The 19,686-nt window shown below is 43.4% G+C and overlaps 2 protein-coding genes across 6 annotated transcripts; one reads left to right on the top strand and one right to left on the bottom strand.

Moving 5' to 3' along the window:
• Positions 1–93: 93 nt before the first annotated feature.
• On the top strand, positions 94–16,569 carry LOC143356806 (excitatory amino acid transporter 1). Of its 2 annotated transcripts, XM_076792786.1 has the most exons (9): positions 94–555; positions 8,228–8,446; positions 10,903–11,303; positions 11,386–11,580; positions 11,774–11,957; positions 12,383–12,811; positions 12,884–13,018; positions 13,185–13,343; positions 13,446–16,569. In XM_076792786.1, exons 2-8 carry the CDS (start codon positions 8,427–8,429, stop codon positions 13,330–13,332), a joined length of 1,512 nt encoding a protein of 503 aa, XP_076648901.1. In that variant the 5' UTR covers positions 94–555; positions 8,228–8,426; the 3' UTR covers positions 13,333–13,343; positions 13,446–16,569. The 2 variants fall into 2 exon arrangements, with proteins under 2 accessions (XP_076648901.1, XP_076648900.1); XM_076792785.1 differs by having other exon boundaries at positions 13,185–16,569.
• On the bottom strand, positions 15,439–19,611 carry LOC143356805 (peroxisomal N(1)-acetyl-spermine/spermidine oxidase). 4 transcript variants are annotated; one of them, XR_013082733.1, is made up of 5 exons: positions 19,046–19,611; positions 18,115–18,655; positions 16,685–18,020; positions 16,409–16,462; positions 15,439–16,253 (listed from the first exon to the last, which is right to left on the bottom strand). XR_013082733.1 is itself a non-coding variant. In XM_076792784.1 (3 exons), the coding sequence occupies exons 1-3, from the start codon at positions 19,227–19,229 to the stop codon at positions 17,174–17,176; spliced, it is 1,572 nt and encodes a 523-aa protein (XP_076648899.1). In that variant the 5' UTR covers positions 19,230–19,611; the 3' UTR covers positions 15,439–17,173. The 4 variants fall into 4 exon arrangements, 1 of the variants encoding a protein (XP_076648899.1); XR_013082732.1 differs by having other exon boundaries at positions 16,409–18,020; XR_013082731.1 differs by having other exon boundaries at positions 15,439–16,462.
• Positions 19,612–19,686: the final 75 nt, after the last annotated feature.

Genomic DNA, 19,686 nt, shown 5'->3' with positions numbered 1-19,686 from the left:
TCGGCATGGTTCACGGTAGACGCGTTTAATTAGACGGATAATGAAACGTTCGAGAGAATCACCTGCGACTTACCGCCGCTGCGCAGATGACATGCGTCAAGAAGAGCCGAAGATTCGGCTTAAGCAACGGTCGACGATTGGTCGGCCCGGCAGGTTAAATTCGCGGGAGCCAATCGCGTTCGAGGGCTCGCGGCGTTCGCTCGGCTCTCCCCTCCACTTCGCTGCCCCACCACCCGCGCGCTTTTCGAATGCTGCGTTCGGATCGTACATTCCTCGTAGGGACACAGTCCCAGCAGTGTCATCGCACAGTATACTCGTACATGAAAGCGTGCTACGACCAGTGATTCCGACGTACGCGTACGTCATTTTTCTCCTCACTGACGCTGAAAACGCGCCTGTACCCGTTTATCCGGCAAACACCTACGACCATAATATTCGTGTCTCGTACTCGTTCCTTTCGTCTGGACCGGAATCGGTGCGTGCTCAACTGTGCACACGGACTGTCCTTTTTCTTTTCGAACAGGGGAACGAACGCGCGAACAACCATTGTCCAAGGTAAAGAATATTACATCGTTTCGATCAACATTGAAATTTTCGATTCGGATACTTCGAAGCACGTCGAGTCCCGTAGATTATCCAATGAAAAGCATGTTGTCGCGCGTCGTGAAAGTCGCGTTTCTTCTATTAGAGACGATCCTTAATAGGGTCCCATCGGGCCAATCCGTTCGTAGGTGCTGACCCATTAGCGACCGACATCGACTGTATATCGATACCGAACTAGACGCATATGTACTTATGTATGTATGTGTATCGCATCTCGGGCCCACAGGCGGTGCTGCTACTCTGAAAGTGCAATCTGCGTAAAATTACACGCGTTGAAATCGATCAACACTAGGTTTACGGAGCACTAAAAATGACTATTTTACATTACTTTATAAAATTAACGTTAAACGTTAACGTTATACGTTAATGAACGTATCTATCAAAGTTTGTAGCCATTTTTTAAATAATATATACCCAAAGAAATCAATTTGTGAAATAATTGCTGATGGATGCATTTCTACTATCTCAATATTCGCAATTTAAAAATATTGAAATTCGTTATTTTAACGGGTCCCCGTAAATCTAGCGTTAAAATAATAACGCTGCCGTCTACATATCTACATAGAAGAAACGAAATCTTTTTGGCTCCTGAAGAAAACCGATTTGAAGTTCTTTTATCGGTCAAACAACGAATTTACACATTTCGTAATTTGATCTTGACATTTATTTCGACTAATAATTCGAAGATTTTGCAAAGTTATGTCGAAGAAGGTTATCCGATTTAACGTCTCCTAATTTTGATAGAACTTCGAACGATCGATCGCCATTCGACGAAACATACTTAAATATCGTTGCGCTCGTTTAAACATACGGTTGGTTGGCGCCGTTCGATCGCACGATGCAAAAATCTAGGTTTCGGTTTTACTCGGCCATATTAGATTTTGTTCGAGCACAGAATGTACAAAATAAGAAAGAGAAACGTTAATATCGTTAAATCGTTAGAGAGTGACCAGTCGCGAGCAAAACCTAACCCCACTTTTACAAATTAGCTATTATTGTTGCAAGTCGAGTTTCCGTTGCTCGAACCGTGAAGATCGTTAACAAGGTGAAAAATTGAAGATGATTCGTCGGCTTCCAAAGCAAAATGAAACGTAATTGGTTGATTCGAGTAGTTTCCTTCGAACAACTGGCGCAGCATCCGTTTTACGCTGAATCGAATTTAAACTAATAATAATAGAATCCGATGAGATCACTCGATGGAGACCATTCGATATACTGTTCTAAAAGAAAAGTGTTCGACCGAGAAATCGTACCGCAGCACGGATAAAACGAAAATCGTTTGCGCGGGGATTTGGCGCGCATGCGCACAAGGACGATCGACCAGTTTTTACGCGGGAGAAATAGCCGCGACGCATTATCGTATAACATTCGTTGAAAATTGAATGTTTCGATCTGAAATTTCGACAGAAATATAGCTCGATAGGAGTAAACGACGAGGAAATCGATCTTTCCTCGTAATACATAGAGGTTTCCAGGTAATACATAGAGTACATATTTATTTATAAGAGAGACCGGTCACGTAATCGTTGCGATAAGATACGACAAGATAGTTTTTCGTTTTTGTTCATCTTTGCAGAGGCCACGCGTCGCGAAAGACCCGGCGACAAAACGCGTACGAGAAACAAGCGGGAAATTTGATTTCTGCGAAACGGGTGATCGAGATCGGCGAGCCTTCCCGATTTGTTTTCACGATGAGCACACAACGGACACGTAAATTGGCCTTTGAAAGTGTAGCACGATAATGCTCATTCATTTATACTGCATAAAATACCCCCGCAACCACGAATTACCGGCAATTTAATGAACTATTATAGAACCGGCCGCGTGACGCAATCGGCCGATGATACACAAGCGGACGATGGGATCGAAACGTGGGCGGAAACTGTTCGAACTGTTCGAATCGTCTTTTGTGGCCGCCACGTATCATTTATCGGCCCGATCGGACTCGATCGTTTCGCCAACGGACAAACAAACGCGTCGAGCGAGTCCCATTCAAACGCTGCGATGAATATTCAAAACCCTCCCCGTTGCCATTCTAGGTGGAAAAAAATCATAGATCGTTTCATGCTTCTTCAAACCGATTGGAATTTTCTGTTAGGTCATGAAATGAGATTCAACATATGTAGAACCTTTAAAAATAATATTTCTATTGGAAAATATTATATAAATTGCAGAAACAAATATAAAAATAAATAAAAAATATCATATTAAATAAGTACAATAATATCTAAATATAACAATATAAAAATAATTCTTCGCTAATATCGCTGTCGCTATCAACTAAGTTGCTTATGGGATTAGACGGAAGTTCTTGTTAAAAGTAGGTCTAATACATCTTTCGGTAGGGAATTTATATTTTTTTGCGATATCACCCTATAGTAATTTATGATGGGATCAGAAGTAATTAACAGCATTGCTATTAAGTCGTAGTTTGTAGATACACGCGAATTCTTACGTGTGTGGCCAATTCTGAACCTTTTTATGTCTTTGTTGCGAGCTTCTTGAGCCTCTTCAGACATCATGTCAATAGGCAACAGGCACGATTTACTTATTTCTACACTATGAAATAATAATTTGTACAATTTGTAGTTCTGCTCTATTAAAGTCAACTAACCGGAAAACTGGTACTTTAAAAATCTCTAAAAATTATTGTAAACGACTTTATTAACGAATTCTATTTTCTGACATGACCTTTTTCCACCTAAAATGAAAAAGAAATCGCGATTCTTACGCTTCCTGCGTATGTTTACGCGACAATCTTTCTTGGCTGTATCTCTCGCTGCACCGGTATTCTTTATGTCGTGCAGCCTTTGCCAACGCATTGTTGTTTCACCTTGGTTCGATGCATATCTCAAACTATACTTATTCAACGTTTCGTTACAATATTTCGAACAACTAATTTGACGCGTGGAAAAATGATATTCCCAGGAACACAGCGCGGCATGAATCTACATTTACAAAGTTTTCTTTTCTTTTTTTTTTATTCTGAAGCGACTGAAACAAACGATTTTCCTAGGATCACGTGCCACGAGTTGCGATCAACCTACCCGACAAACTCCGTTTTACCGAGTCGCGCGTTTCACGTTTATGGAGTCGCATTACGATCGCGTAACGAATTCGCGGCGTTATCTAATTGCGTACAGACCAGAAGCGTTCGCGTGAATGAATAATTGTTTAACCCACGGCCTCGCTCACACTCTATTTCTCTCTTTCTCTTTCTCTCTCATAAGCGCACACACACACACTCCCTCCCTCTTTTTCTCTCTTTCTTCACGTCGATCTTCGAGAAACTATGCCGCCGAGCCGGTTCGGTGATACACGAACGTAAACATTTGACGTGGCCGCGCAATCATTTAAATGAACGAGGATCGACGACGCATGGAACGGTGGATCGTTCGCTCGCGAAAATAATCACGCCTCGAATCGCTCGATATCGATTCTAAAAGGGAACAGCTCGAATTAGATTATTTCATTTGATGGGAAATCGTTCTACCGCTTTTGATCTCCGGAATAAAATCGATTTTCCAGGGTGAAACCGTAAGATTTTTTGAGTGTGTAGATCTCTCGATGTCTGGTCAACGCCGACCGATTCTACTTATTCCGGCAGTGAGCTAGTCGTAACAACGCGACGGCGCACAGTGGTGCCAATAAATGCCACAAAGCGGCAAAAAATCTGTAAAAACGAAACTATCCAACGAATTTGTTTGAAAATTTGTGGAGAGATTGCCACAGGTACAACGCTTATTTGGCAAAACAAATTTTTGTAAAAAGTTATTAACATTAGGTAGTATGGGCTAATCGAAAATCTCTGTTTTCTGCCCATTTTTTATTTATGGAAGCATACAACAAATACTTTAATAGATTTTGGTCTGGAACTAATCGTTTTGGCAAGGTGTAATATTGATCTAACCTTGTGCAAAAAATCATGAGACCCTTCGAGACCTTTTCGCCGCAGTTTAAGTTTAAATATCAACTTTCAGAATTTCCAAGAGTGAATCGTGCGGAAGTTACGATTATTTGATGTTCCAGGAGAAATTTTTTAGGAATATTTCTAAATAGTAAAGAAAAATGTGAAGTGCATATGATTTATTAATTTTTGATGTATAAAAAAATATTTAATAACAATTTTTTTTATCTTACATAAATTATTTTTATAGCGTTCAATGGAGCACTACCAAAAAATACCTGTTGCATTTTTGCGACAGTGGTCCAGTGAACCAAAACTTTGTTTATTTAACATAAAAAATTGTTATTAAATATTTTTTTATATGTACGAATGTCACATTTTTTTTTATTATCTTTTATGTATCCCTTAAAAATTTCACCTGAAACATCAAATAATCGTGACTTCCGCGCGATTCATTCTTGGAAATTCCGAAAGTTGGTATTTAAACTTAAATTGCGGCGAAAGCATCTCGAAGTATCTCATGAAATTTTGCACGAAGCTAGATCAATATTATAACTTGCCAAAACGATTACTTCCAGATCGAAGCTATTCAAAGGATTTTTTGTATTCCTCCATAAATAAAAAATGAGCGTAACGCAAAGGGGCTCAGGTTAGTCCATATTACTTAATGTTAAACAACTTTGTTTTGAAAAATTTTGTTTGCCAGTTAATAGTTGAAGCCATTTGCAATAACCCATATGATTTGTATACCCCCAAGTATTCAATTATAGGCGGAGTAATTACAGAACTATCGCACTGAAAACTGATGAATTCCCAGGAGCGAGGAAATGGTTATTTACCATGCGTATATCTCCGTAAAAAATTTGTTTTCAAAAATCTGACTTTGGTACATCATGCGCGCACTATTAGGCTATACAAAAATAATTTTTTTTTTATAAAAATCGAAAGTTTATAAAATGGATTTTTTGCCGCCCTGGCACCACTGTGCGGCGGCGCGACAAGCAACATTTTCAAAATAAATTGTTTCGCAACGGAACAACCTTGGGCACGGAAATATTGTTGCACGATTTCCGTACGGTTTTCGTACGGCCGAACTTGACGTTAATTATTATAATAACGACGGAACGGAGGAGGGATCGAGGCGAGGGACAGGCTCGCGTCCGCTCGTTTTGTTTCTTTGGTGGTCAATGGGCACAAAAAGGGAGGAGGAAGGAAGTTGTAATACTTTGAAGTGTTTCTCGTCGGTTCGGCTCGGTTCGGTTCGGTACGGTTCGATATGGTTTGTCGCGGTGCGGTGCGGTGCGGTGAGGTACGCCGGTGGCAGGAAGGATAGAGATGGGTCAAGTTTGTAATTGATTTCGTTCGGGTCATGCGCTGAATTAAATTAAAGAATGGGACAGCCTCGACGATTGCGATCTCCTCGGGTCCGAACGGACACCAGCTGGTGGTTCCGTTCGAAATACCCGTCCCACCGGACGACCAAAAATATCATCAATTTGATTTCGAAAAGCTCGACACTCTCCTCGTCTAGCAATGTTTTCGTTGCCGACCACGTGGAACCGATCCGACAGACGATTGTGTCTAAACGAAGACAATGCCATTGAGACGCGAGGTTCTGGGAACGAAATTAAGTTTGATCGAGAAAACGGTCATTTAGCGACATAACTCGACAAGCTAACAACGTGGAACTCTTGTAAATCCGGGTCAACGTTAAAGCCGAGCTCGATTCGAAATTCGTCGCTCGATGTAATTTCATTTTCTCGTGGTGGGAATCGCCGAAACTAAATTGATTTCTATCGATTCGTAAAATGAGAAAATCGATCGAAGGTGGAGAGGTTAAACGGGTTGAACGGCTGAAAGCAACCGGGGCAGCAAGACGCGAGCAAAATGGGTCGCTTTTACGAGCCTCGCGAGTCGAGTCGCGTCGCGTCGCGTCGCCGCGTATCGTGTCGAGAGGAAGAAAGCCTCTGCACAGGCAACCCCGTCGTTTACGCTCCATTTTCGGTCTCTGCAAAATGGACGATTAGAGCTAGCTGTGTCCTTTTGCCGAAAGTTAAGCTGTATAATGTATATATAATGTATATATATATATAAACTTTATTTGATTCCCCTAGGGGTTACAAATCCTTACATCACCTCCACCTTCCATCGCTGCTTTTCCATTTACACTTTACTTGAGCTCTGTAATGTTTTATAGTATTCCAGCGTGCTACACATGTAACTATAGCATCCTATGTATACGTAGAATGAAGAGAAATGTCGTGCGACGGCGCGAGGCGTCGCGACACCGTGGACGGGACACGTATGTACCTATAATTGGTAGAATCCGTGCAAAAGAAGATGCATCGGTGTCGGGGTTATCGGTGGCCAACAGGCCACTATGCCGCTAATCGCAGTCGCGGAAGCGTATCACGCTCGACTGGGGTTCACTCAAGTACACACGCACCCGACTAATTATCAAAGTCATTTCTCCCTCTAGTTGCACCACTTTCGAACGAGTGCACGCGCACCCGATTAATTCATTTATTCTCTCACCGTGGTAAACCGCGTTAACGGTTACGATTTGCCGATTTGCCCTCGACCCTTCAGCCGTGTGTGGATCTCGTCCCAGAGGTTGCCGATGGTTCCAACGAAGTTCTCGATTCTCGACGGTGCAGCTCTCGCGATTCGAAGGAATCGTAATCGAATCGGGGAAAAGTCTTGTCGGCCGGCAGTTCTGAATCATCGTCGACAGACAAACGATCTGTGGGGCGTCGCTTGGACGTGTCGGAGGAAGAGGAATTTAGTCCAAGTCGGAAAGTACAGTATGAAAGGAAGGGGAAGGGATTAGGCTTGTATCGGAGGAAGGGCACGGGCGAACCTCTCGCATGCGCGAGCAGATAGCGTGGACGACCGTCGAACAATAGACCCGTAAACCGGTGCTCCCGATGGGGTCGTGGATCGTGTCGATCGTGGATCGTGGGTCGACCATCGCATATTTGTAACGTATCTGGCGATGATAGCCCCGTCACGGCAGGAAGAGATCGTCGCTGGGGGATCGCCATAGCTAATCGTACCACCCAAGGTGGCACAGATTGAGAGCTCCATCAGCACACATCCTCTCCTCGCCGAGCATGCTTTCGATCCACCGATGCACCACCCGTGCACCACCCTCTGTCTCGATCATTTTTCCCTCCCTCTCTTTTCAGAAACTAGAGCCACTTCGTCGCGAACGCTAAGCTGCCCGTAACATTCGAGTCTTTCCCGCGATTCATCCGGTCGATCGGCTGACACCGTTGGTTTCGCGAGCGGTCTTTCACTCGTGGTAATCGTCGGGATCGTTTGAAGTCGTCGTGCCCTGCCGGCGCCGAAGTCTACGGCTGTTTCTACGGTGTTCGACGTGAGAGAACTCTCTTGGTCTCTGATCGGTGCGGGTCGCAGGCTGCCGGCGATCTTGGTGGTCGGTAGTCGCGTCGACACCGCGGTCAGCGTCGGTGGCCCGCTCTCCGGAAGAGCGAGACACCGGAAGAGCGGAAACTGTGCAGAACCGGACGTAGGTTCCGAAACCGGAAGCGCCGCGCCGCGCCGCAGAGCGGAAGAAACAGGGAGCAAACGGGCGAGCGTCTCTCTGATCGGTCAGAGAGCGGTTCGGGACTTTGAAAGACAGAGAACGCCGAAATCGGGAACGGAAGTTCCCTTACTTTCTCGCTTTAATTTATTCTTCTTGTCGAAGAACAGGAAGAAGAGGAAGAGGAAGAGCAACACGGGTCCCATCGTACGAAGGATCGGTATCGAGCCGGGATCCGAGAAATTCGAGATTTTTCGGCCGACCAGCTGACCGGGAGCGACGCTCTACACTTTGTACTCTGAACTATATATGCGATTGGGCGAGCATAGTCTTTCGTCGTGACACGCCAGCAGAGGATCCGGTCCCGTCATGGAAGTCGCCACCGAATTGTACGTAACATCCACTTTCTTCTTTCCTCCTTCCGCTCTTCGAGTAACAATTGCACGAGCAACCGGCTTCGATCGTTACGTAATCGCGTTTGCCGTTCGATAAGTACTTCGAACGATCGAGAGTATCGGCCGCCGTGTTTTCGATGGATCCGAATTTCGTGGAGAACGAGAAATTTCGAAAGGTGCCGGTTCGAGGTCTCCATCGAAAATAACTTTTGGGGGACCGATACGGTGGCCGAGTTATAGTATTCATATATTGTAGTACGCGTTGGCGCGACGCGTAGCCGCGGCCCAACACGGTATGGCAAGGCCGACGAGGCCGACGAAGTTTCAAGCGTTTTCGACTTCGACCGACCGTTCGCCTTCTGCTCGTCGGACAAGATTATCGTTTTTATTCATTTATTTATTACATTCGGTACAAACAAAATCACTCAAGATATACCAACGAATTCCTGATAACTAAAAACAAACCCACCGGAATGTACAACTGGCGCCGTGTCCAACAACATTCCAACATATCCTACTCGAATGTCCTAAATTCTCTTCTCAACGATCCAGATTTTCCATCGAAGATTACCTCGTGACAAAATTTAAACGAGAACAATATTGAAAACGTCCTTCTGTTTTTGTAAACCTATTGATATATAGAAGCTGTTATTTTGTTTTTTGCTGTACCCCACCACAATGTAAATATTAACCGTAACCTTCTCTTTTATATTCAATTGTAATCGATGTGGTCGCTAATGACCTAGCTGTTAATGCGACCACTTTAAAATAAACGATATAATAATAATAATAATAATAATAATAATAAAATCGAACTACTCAGAGCTGAAGACCCAAACACACTGAAACAAGAATATACAGCATTTTTCTACCTTTTTGGGAACGCGAAGGTTACAGTTTTTTAAAAACGACACTATACGGAAGCTTTGACACTGAGGCCAGCCGGAAACATAGAAACGTGTCCGTTTATTGATGGTTTGGGTAATTTTCGAATGATTCGTTTGATTCCGTTCGAGGGAATGTTGGTAGACCGATTGAACCGAATCGAATCGTGTCGAATCGAATCGAATCGAATCAGAGACACGAAGCGGCAGTGTCAAACGTCTCGACCGATTATTTAACTCGATTAGATTAGAAGGTTGCGCGAGCGGCGGCGCGGGAGCGGGACCAGGCGGCTAAGACGAAGAGAAACGTGCGCGGGAACGTAATTACGGGGCTGGCCGAAGTCGTTGTCAATCATTGTCTTCCCTGCGCGAGCCTTCGACGCGCGTTCTTTCGGAAATGGCGGATTCGATGCGCGTAAATAACGTTTCTCGACGCGCCAGTAGAAAAATATTCCGATTCGATGAAATCGCCGAAGAAATCGCCGAGTCGCACCACTGTGTCGCGAATGGCCATTTTAGGTGGAAAAAAGTCATGTCAGAAAATATATATAACATTCATATATTCTTCTTTCGGAATATCGAGCCTAATTATACCTATAATAATTCATTTAATAACGATATAAGTATCGAAATCGATACGTGAAAACTCCGAACAGTAATACGGCGAAATCGTACGTTTATATTTGTTCTAAAGAAAATTATGTCAGAGCAATAAATATGAATCTTTAAGCTTCTATGCACGATATGCTATATTAACAGAAGTAAATATTTACATTAACGATCGCCGTGTCTAGTTATTAGTTCGACCGTTTCGCAGACTTGGCAGAATTGGCAAGATTGGTTGACACCGTTAACGGATTAACCGACGCAATTAACCCCTTTGTCGATGTAAACAGTTATCCTTCGGACGAAGGATTTTCTTTCCGGAAAATAGTCTCAACGATGTTGCGTAACGAACAACAACGCGACTCATCTGCGACGTTATGCACACGCGTGTGCACGCTCGTATGCAAAGTCGATTCGCAATTAATGCCGCTCGGTGACCTTATTTGAAATTCCTTTCGATTTCTGTTTCTCGAGACGATTCTGAATCGATCTCTGTCGGTTACGTTCGATCACCAACGACAACAGCACGGTTCCACTTGATGCGATTTACGGATCGCGTGCTGATCAGAAGTCAGAAATCAGAAATCAGAAATCGGAGATCTGAAATCAGAATTCGGAGATCTGAAATCGGAAAATCAGAAATCAGAAAACAGAAATCGGAGATCTGAAATCAGAATTCGGAGATCTGAAATCAGAAATCGGAGATCTGAAATCAGAATTCGGAGATCTGAAATCGGAAAATCAGAAATCAGAAAACAGAAATCGGAGATCTGAAATCAGAATTCGGAGATCTGAAATCGGAAAATCAGAAAACAGAAATCGGAGATCTGAAATCGGAAATGGGAAAATCAGGAATCTGAAATCTGAAATCAGAAATCAGAAATCGGAATTCCGAACCGTTGTTGCGAGAACGCGAACCGTTTCGTAGAATGAAAATGCTAATCTGTTTTTCGATCGTAGATCGCCGCTGTCGGGATCCGGCACGCAATGCAAGATTGCGGAGCGCACCTCGTACTATCCTCAGGAGCCGAACAAGAGACCAAAGACCAGACAGGAAAAGATCCGATCGTGCCTGCAGCACAACGCTCTGACCATTCTGACGGTCGGCGGAGTGGTCGGCGGAGTTATTCTCGGCATCATCCTGAGAAGCACGAGGACGCAAGGATGGACACCGCGCGAGATCATGTACATCAATTATTTCGGCGATCTGTTCCTGAGAATGCTCAAGAGCTTGATACTACCGTTGATCATATCCAGCTTGGTGTCTGCCATCGGCTCGTTGGACCTGTCGCTCAGCGGCAGGATCGGTTATCGAGCGATCACCTATTACATGGTGACCACGATCAGCGCCGTTGTCTTAGGTCGGTCCAACGAACGAACGATCGAGAGACGTTCACGTTGAATCGGTTCGATTAACCTGTGTCCGATGATCTTTTCTTTCAGGTATCATCCTAGTGATCACCATTCAGCCAGGTGTCGGTAATAATCCTCATATCAAAACGAAAGCACCGCCACAAAACGTTTCCACCGTCGACACCCTGATGGACTTGGTCAGAAACATGTTTCCGCCGAATCTGGTGGAGGCCTGCATTTCTCAACATCGAACTGAAATGCAAAAACCGGAGAACAGCACCTCGGGTGAAGACGATATATGTATAACTATTATGTATAGTACACATACCAGGGCTGGTCGAACGGTCGAGCGTCACTCTCGATCCTAGACTATAGACTCTAGACCCTAAACCCTCGTTCGGAAAGAGGGAGAGAGAGAGAAAGAGAGAGAGAGAGCTAACGCCTTCTTTCGTTTGCTTTTTCTTCTTGTTTCGAGCAGCCAACATGGACGACTGGGAGCCGGTGCAGAAGAGCGTCTCCGGAACGAATATCATGGGTCTGGTTGTCTTCGCCACGGTTTTAGGTATTACTTTGGGGAAGATGGAGGAGACAGGAAAACCGCTGCTCTATTTCTTTGAGTCCCTGTCGGGCGCGATGATGTTGATTACTCACTGGGTCATTTGGTAAATTCACATTTAACAAAAAACGTGCTGCAGACCCGCGATGCATGTCCGTGTCGCTTAACGTTTTGCTTACTTGCCGTCTTCTCACCGCTCTCACCTGCTACCAAACAATTTCTTCCCAGTTTGTTCAAATCAAATAAACAGTTACTTTAACGTTGCAAACGGTCGCAAACAAAGTATCTTTTGCCGCGTGCATAGTTGATCGAACGTTTCCTTCTCTTTTCCGTTGTAATCCTCTGCCCTGTAACCCCGTTCAAACGGCTCTCCGAAGCTGAACGTTTCTCAAGTTTTCTAACCGTTTCGATCGGTAAAAAGACAACGAGAAAACGAGAAACGATGTTAATAGACATAGACATAGCCGTAGACTATAGCTTCTCGGTCTCGCAGAAAACCGGGAGAATCGTTATCGTGATCCCGTTTTCCAGGTTGTCACCTGTGGGAGTGTTGTTCCTGGTGGCCGCAAAGATCACCGAGATGCAGTCGCTGGACGAGGTGGTCGCGCAATTGGGGATGTACTTCTTGACCGTGTTGATCGGCCTGTTCATACACGGTTTCCTAGTTCTGCCTCTTCTGTATTTCGTGATCACCAAGAGAAACCCGTACGTGTACATATCGAACCTGGCGCAAGCTCTGGTCACTGCTTTCGGCACGTCGTCGAGCTCCGCCACTCTGCCGATCGCCATCAACTGCCTGGAAGAGCGAAATCACGTCGATCCACGGATCACCAGGTTCGTCTTACCGATAGGCGCTACCATCAACATGGACGGCACGGCTCTCTACGAAGCTGTGGCCGCGATCTTCATCGCTCAAGTGCGCCAAGTCAGCCTCAGCTTTGGACAATTGGTCGCTGTCAGGTGAGAGAGAGAGAGATATGCCATCTTATCCGACGACGATGTCGAGAATACCTCACGTACTTCCGGTTCTAGTATCACAGCGACTGCAGCGAGTATCGGTGCAGCTGGAATCCCACAGGCAGGCCTGGTGACCATGGTGATGGTGCTGGATACTGTTCGCCTGCCAGCCGATGATGTTTTTCTGGTGATCGCAGTCGATTGGTTGCTGTAAGTTGGTTCGATCCATTAGGGGTACCCATAATCAATTATTTGCGAAGAATTTGTGTTGAATTTACTACAAAGTTTGTTTTACAAATTGATTACTTATGGGCCCCTCTAATATCTATCTGTACCGCTCTCGGTTACTCACCCCTTGGATTCGCTTCGTTTTTAGAGACCGTTGTAGAACAACGGTGAACGTGGTGGGCGATTCTCTCGGGGCAGGTATAGTGAACTACCTGAGCAGAAACGAGCTGTCCTCCCTGCCCCACAGCGCCCAGTCTCAGAACGGAGGAGATCGTCACACCTCGACGTCCATATGAAATTAGTATCGGTAACTCTCTTTCTTCTTCGACGCTGCATATTACTACACAAATCGATACTATCGAACACGATACACGAAACTCGAGGCGCTTAAATGGTTCTGTTACGACAGCAGCAGCAACAACAACAACAACAGCAGCGACAACACGCGGTACCTTGCTATGCCGTGAGCATCGATCCTTCATCGTGCAAACAACAACTCCTTAGCGCGACACGTGATACGCGACTGGTATTATTTTATATTTAATCTCGTTCGGTTCAAGTACAAAATGATCCAACAGCCCCGATCATGTTTTAATGGTCGTTCCCAACCGTCGCGTCGCGCGTCAGCTCGAATGGGAAGACATTCGGTGTCTTACACCTGATTTTCACGTATGAAAATGTCGAGTGTAAGACCGCGTGCCATACACATTCCGAAAACTCTCGAATCGGGTCCTTTTCTACTTACACGGAAACCGTTTCGATACGCACGGTTGGATCTGTTAAATATTGTTAGCAACATTCTTGTCTGCTCGCCACCAACAATTCTACACCCTTCTCCGTTTTAGAAACGTTCCGATCAATTAGCACGAACGCCCAAGTTACCGCCCCAAGTGTTCCACAATTTCTTCCTATACATATATTATTATCTAGCCACTTCCGAATATAACCACCGGTCTGCTCGTCTTATATTTTTAGGGAATCTAATATTGTTGTTATGCGAAGCGAGAGAAATTTTTTCGATGAATTAGCCGATAACATAGAGAATCCGATATGGTCAACGTTAACGTTGACTTTGTTCCGTTCAAGTTGCGACGTACATGTGCACTTTACATTTGAAAGCTTGAACGAGCATGTAACCAGTTAGAAACAGTTATCAGTAACAACGACAACTGCGATGTGTACTAAATTCTTGCACACGCACACGCACACAGGTACACACGCACGCACACCACTTGCTACATTAAACGTTGTCTTCCATTACTATATGATCTATATATATATATACAACTTATTGCTAGTTGAAAGACGAAATAGTTGAACAAGTATAAAAATAAATCGTGAAAGCAATAATACGAGCCGTTTCGAATGTGTTCAGTTCTCCATAGTATTATTTCCGGAGAAACGCAGAAAAGAAGTTGTTGAATGTCGATATGTAGCAACCGTAGAGCCAGCGATCAAAGATGTTATAGTATTCAATATCATACTACAGTACCTTACCGACGTACTATACGTATTTAGATGCGAAAAATGTTCGCCGAATTTACGAGAAATTCAGAGAATTTCTGATTAGTCGATCGTGAGAGTCGTGAAACGTGTATTACTACGTGTATTTGTTTACGCAGTTGCATTCGGTGCGTGCGCCGGGTGTAACTCAACAGTCATTTTTATTTTAACTTATTCGAGTCATCGGACAACTATGTGCTGCACTATGTTTATCGTGACTCCGAGAATTTTATCACGTTATATTAATTATTATGTCGAAACGTTCGAGAAGCGTAGCATTTGCGTATTTATGGATTTTAATTGAACATTGCTTTTTTTCAGAAAAGCATGTATCCGAAAAGATGATAGGGTATTATCTACTTGTACGGTCACTGTTTGTTGCTATCGATCGATCTGCTAAGAAATTAAGTTAACTTTCCTCTGAACACCGCGATTCTTCTCGAATACATATAACAAATATCAGTGTTGTTAATTTCGCGGACCGATATACAGTTGCAAATTCTAATAATAATCAAATTCTATAAATAGAATTCGATGTATGTATGTATATGTATATGTATATGTACCTGTACGTATTTAAGTATAATGCCATAGTTGCTTAACAATATGCTGTATCATATTTATTTGTACAATAAATGTACAAATTGACATAACAATAAAGATATTGCTTATTTCTAGATAGAATCGCGTATCACGTGAAAAATAAAATACATGGTACCTCTGTCGCGGCAAGAAGACGTCTGACAATGAGAAAAATACAATACGTATAAATATTATATATGTATATGCGTATTCTAGATCGTTCGATCCAAATTGAAAATAGATGTGGCTTGATAGAGGACGATCTGGACGATGCGTACAATAGGTGTCGGTTCAAGCGTGAAATAATTCCCTTCGGATCATTACTGAAAATTATTTATTTCAGTTATAGCGTTATCTGTGCATAATATAACATTTCTTTTCGTTCCATTAGTTTTTCCCCCGGATTTGCGCTATCATGAATTAATATTAAGTGGCAGTTACAGAAAAATAAAGACATACACGTGTTTCATGGTAACTCGTTACTGCAGAAAAAAAGAGAACTTATTTTATAGTTTCGGAAAGTATCAAATGTACAATATATATATATATATGTAAAATAGTAGTACAAGTTGTTGCAAACGTTTCTATCACATTTCGAACAGAAATGGAGCGTCTCGAGAGGTTCTCTATTCTGTCGTCTTAATTAAAAATAGGAATACAGGAATATGTGAAAACGAGTAGCACGGTTGATTTAGCACGGGCAACTCGTCGGTCAGCGGATTTGCTATGTCGAACGAATTAACAATTCAGATAGACTACAGATATGACAATCGTTTAAAACTAAGTTGCTCGAGGCAATGTGACTAGATAAAATTGCAAGTTCACTCTAATACTTCCATGGAAAAGTGTCTTTATAAAGGCAAAAGAGAACACAGAATAAAAAAGACGATCAAACTAATAAAAGCGAATAAAAAAAAAGTCTCGTGGACTCTGGATTTGTTGCTAACCGAGAATCTTTCTAAATTCTGTGCCACCTAGCATAGCATAAATGCGCACTCGACACGCACATGCGTGTGCAGCAGCCGACAATGTCGTTGAATTTCACGTGGTAAACACTTTCTTCTCGTTTCTGTTTTCGCTGTGTGTGTGTGTGTGTAGCGTGGACCGACAAATTTGTCGTAACATCATCACCCTAATCGACATCGTACGAACGTAAATATGAGTAAAATAGTAAATACGTATATTCTCGTTACGCGACTAAGAACGCGAACTAAGTTCGAATCAATTTCTCTCTAATCGTAGGACAAAACGTACATCGTACCGCGTTTAATAAACAGGGTGACTCACCAGAAGCGAAACGTATAAATATTACCGATGAATTTCATGTCGTGCCGTGGACACCTGCATGAAACAAAAAGATCTACATGTACGTACATACGATATATACACACACAATTATACAGTTGGTTGCTCATAGAGATAGATAGATAGATAGATAGATAGATAGATAGAGAGATAGAGATAGAGATAGAGAGAAACAAAGAAACAAACAAAAATTGACAAGTTCAAAGATCTGAACAAAATTACCAAGAAAAATAAAAATTTAGAACAATATATAGTCACCAGAAAATGTTTGAGTACTCTGATCGTTCCGGTGACCCGCTCTGTGTGTATAACTTCTGCAACTAGACACTGGGTGATCGCATAAAATGAAGCAACGTTCCGCGACACGAAACGATTTCTCTCTTGCCGAACAAAGATACGACGACGATTTCCTAAAATCGACCGCGGATGCGTGTTTACAAATAGTCTTAAAAGTCTTAGACAGGCGTTGTTATGTACATAATATAAACAATAGTCGCTATAATATTTACAAAATAAAAACAGTTCGCGAGTCTCGCGTTTAATACTAGATGCCTATAGAAATCACAATTGTCGCCTCGCGACAGTGTGTCGAATATTGTTCGTAATCGTCGGTAGTAAATTGTGCTCGATACATGTGTAAACGTTGACATTGAGAACAACATTTTCTTTCTGCTTCTGTTCGGTCGTTTATGAGTTTACGAGTTGTTCTCGTTCTCTTGCTCGAAAATCGTTCGAAATTGCCTATTTCTAATTCAGCGAGATCCCTTGTATCCACGAGCTGAGATCGTTCGTGTCCTCGCAGCTAAGGCTCAACGAGTTCTTGTCGTTCTTCTCGTTCTTTCTCGACTCCAAAAGCGTTTGAGCAGCCGTCCGGCCGGTCAAGTAGGCGCCGTGCACTGTACTATAAAAGGAAGAATGCGTGTGCTCACCGGCAAACGCTATAATAATCTTCGACGGATCGTTCTCCTGTCTGATAGGCTCGGCTAAACGATTGATGTCTAATTGACTCGCGCCAATGGCCATCGCGGTGTACGAACCGCGACAATAAGGATGAGAACGCCACGAGGTGTGGATGCAGTTCTTTGGCGCAGGCACGTACGGATCGTTCAGAAATTTTCTCAGTATCGTCGTGCACGCGTCGGCCACCTCTGTGGCGCTTAATTTCTCCATGTACTCGGCCGCTTTCCCCGAGATCCATCCCAGCAACAACGTCTCGGAAATCTTGGTGAAAGAATAGATTTTTCGGAACCACGTTTTACCAATGTCCTGCTTGTCCTCTTCCGCTAATCGTCTGTCGTCCCAGAGAAGCATCACTTCCGATATACCGGGATTTAGAAAAGGTCGTTCGTATTCTAAAAATATTTTGTCCACTGTACCGAACAGTAGTCTATCTATGGCTTCGAGTTTATAATTAGGTAGAGGCGGTTCAAATATATCGTTAGCTTTTTCCTTAAGAACTCCTAATGGCAATGTACAAATCACATGTTCCGCTAATATCCTCTTCCCATTCTCGCATTGCACTTCGATCGAACCGTTCGAATCGCAACAGCTGTCGTTCGGGGAATTGTCCTCCGCATGCTTCTTTCTCTGCCACCTACGATCAACAGAACTCGTGTAAGAGCGTACTTATGTCACATGCTGCCTCCAACATATACCAATCAGAAATATGAATGATTTAATCAGTTTACCGAATTTTAGTCGCGACGTGTCTAATGAGAATGGTGTTCTTTGGTATGTGTTTCGCTACCGGTTCCAGTATCGCGCTGTATCCATCCGGAAGACTAATGTTCCCACCTTGCAACTCCGCGTAAGAACCCATTTCCAAGAGATCAACATCTTCCATGCTATCACAGCCAGTAATACAGGTTTCTCTTTTAAGTAAACAATCGAACAACAACTGTCTGACTCTCCGTTCTTCCTCGGGCAAGGACGACAAGTAAATCTCAGCTTCCAATGCCACGTGCGCGCCGACGCTGTTTATCCCGTCCGGTGGGCTGTAAGGACTTAGAAAATATTCTTCGCAACGTCTTAAAAAACATATATAAGCTTCGTAGATCTCTTGCAGGACTGGAAACGACAGCTGCTTTCCATCTTCCATAGCCGCTACGACTTTGTGAGGCCTCGGTACTCTTACGATATCTATTAGTCCATTGGCCATTGCCAATTCGAACATCGGATTTCCTAATACTCCGTGGATCCAGTTTGCTCCTAACTCGACTTTCTCGTTACCTGAAGCAAAACGTATTCATGCAAGAGACAGATATCTACGCGTAAATTTTCTTCCAAGAGAACTTTGAGTTACTCTTACAAATAATTATACAGAAATCAGAAAACGTTGCACGATTCCAATGAGAACGGTTCCATACCGTGTCACACATTTTTCTCAATTTTATAACAAACTCATGATGCAAGTTGTTCATGTGTACAAATTAGGCACCCCGTGCTCTGTATACATACATGCCTGTACGCGCTAACGAAAGAGCAAACCGAACGTTGTTCAAAATAGGGAAAATGTATTCGAAGTAAATGATAAATCTTTCAAATCAAATCATTCGATCGGAACGTTAAAGCGAGACCCTCGTAAAGAAAATTGGCAAAACAGGTTAAGCGGAGACTTACCGATTTTCAGTGCAACAATACGACCACCTATGCGGCCTCGCGCCTCTATGATCAAAAAATCTGTCTCGTGGTTTTTCAATAAATGATTTGCGGCCGACAATCCGGCCATTCCGGCTCCGATAATCAAAATTTTACACTTAACTTCATCGTCCTCTGTCTTCTTTGTGGACTCCGCCATGATCATATCATATCAGCTGTCAACGATAAAACGAACACAGACGGCTCATTAATTTTTATCGAAAGAATAACGAACACGAGGACCACTCCATTTTCTTTTAAATACTGCGCATCGTCTTTCCCTGAGAAAACATTCGGAGGTATGTAGGTACCTCGGGTCAGGCCGTGATCAGAGTTTGTTCGCTGTTACCATTTTCTGCGTGCAACCGGGAACGGGAACAGGAACATAAGTGCTTCGACACGACTTGCGCATCGGTTCTTGTCATTATCTATCGCCTATCGCATGACTTTTGCCGCTTCGTCGCTTGAAATTCGTACGCGAGCAAGCACGCATTAACAATCGTCGATTATCGTGTTTTCGAACGACATTTAATTTTTTCTATGCGTACAGAACATGTCCCGCTACGAACATACGTACGGCCGTACGGCGAACCGCCAAAAGCGGTTTCGCATAATCGCCGGTA

Source organism: Halictus rubicundus, chromosome 8 (assembly GCF_050948215.1).
Source record: "Halictus rubicundus isolate RS-2024b chromosome 8, iyHalRubi1_principal, whole genome shotgun sequence".
Lineage (NCBI taxonomy): Eukaryota > Metazoa > Arthropoda > Insecta > Hymenoptera > Halictidae > Halictus > Halictus rubicundus.
The sequence above is the reverse complement of the archived record's forward strand: the minus strand, read 5'-3'. Positions and strand labels throughout refer to the sequence as shown.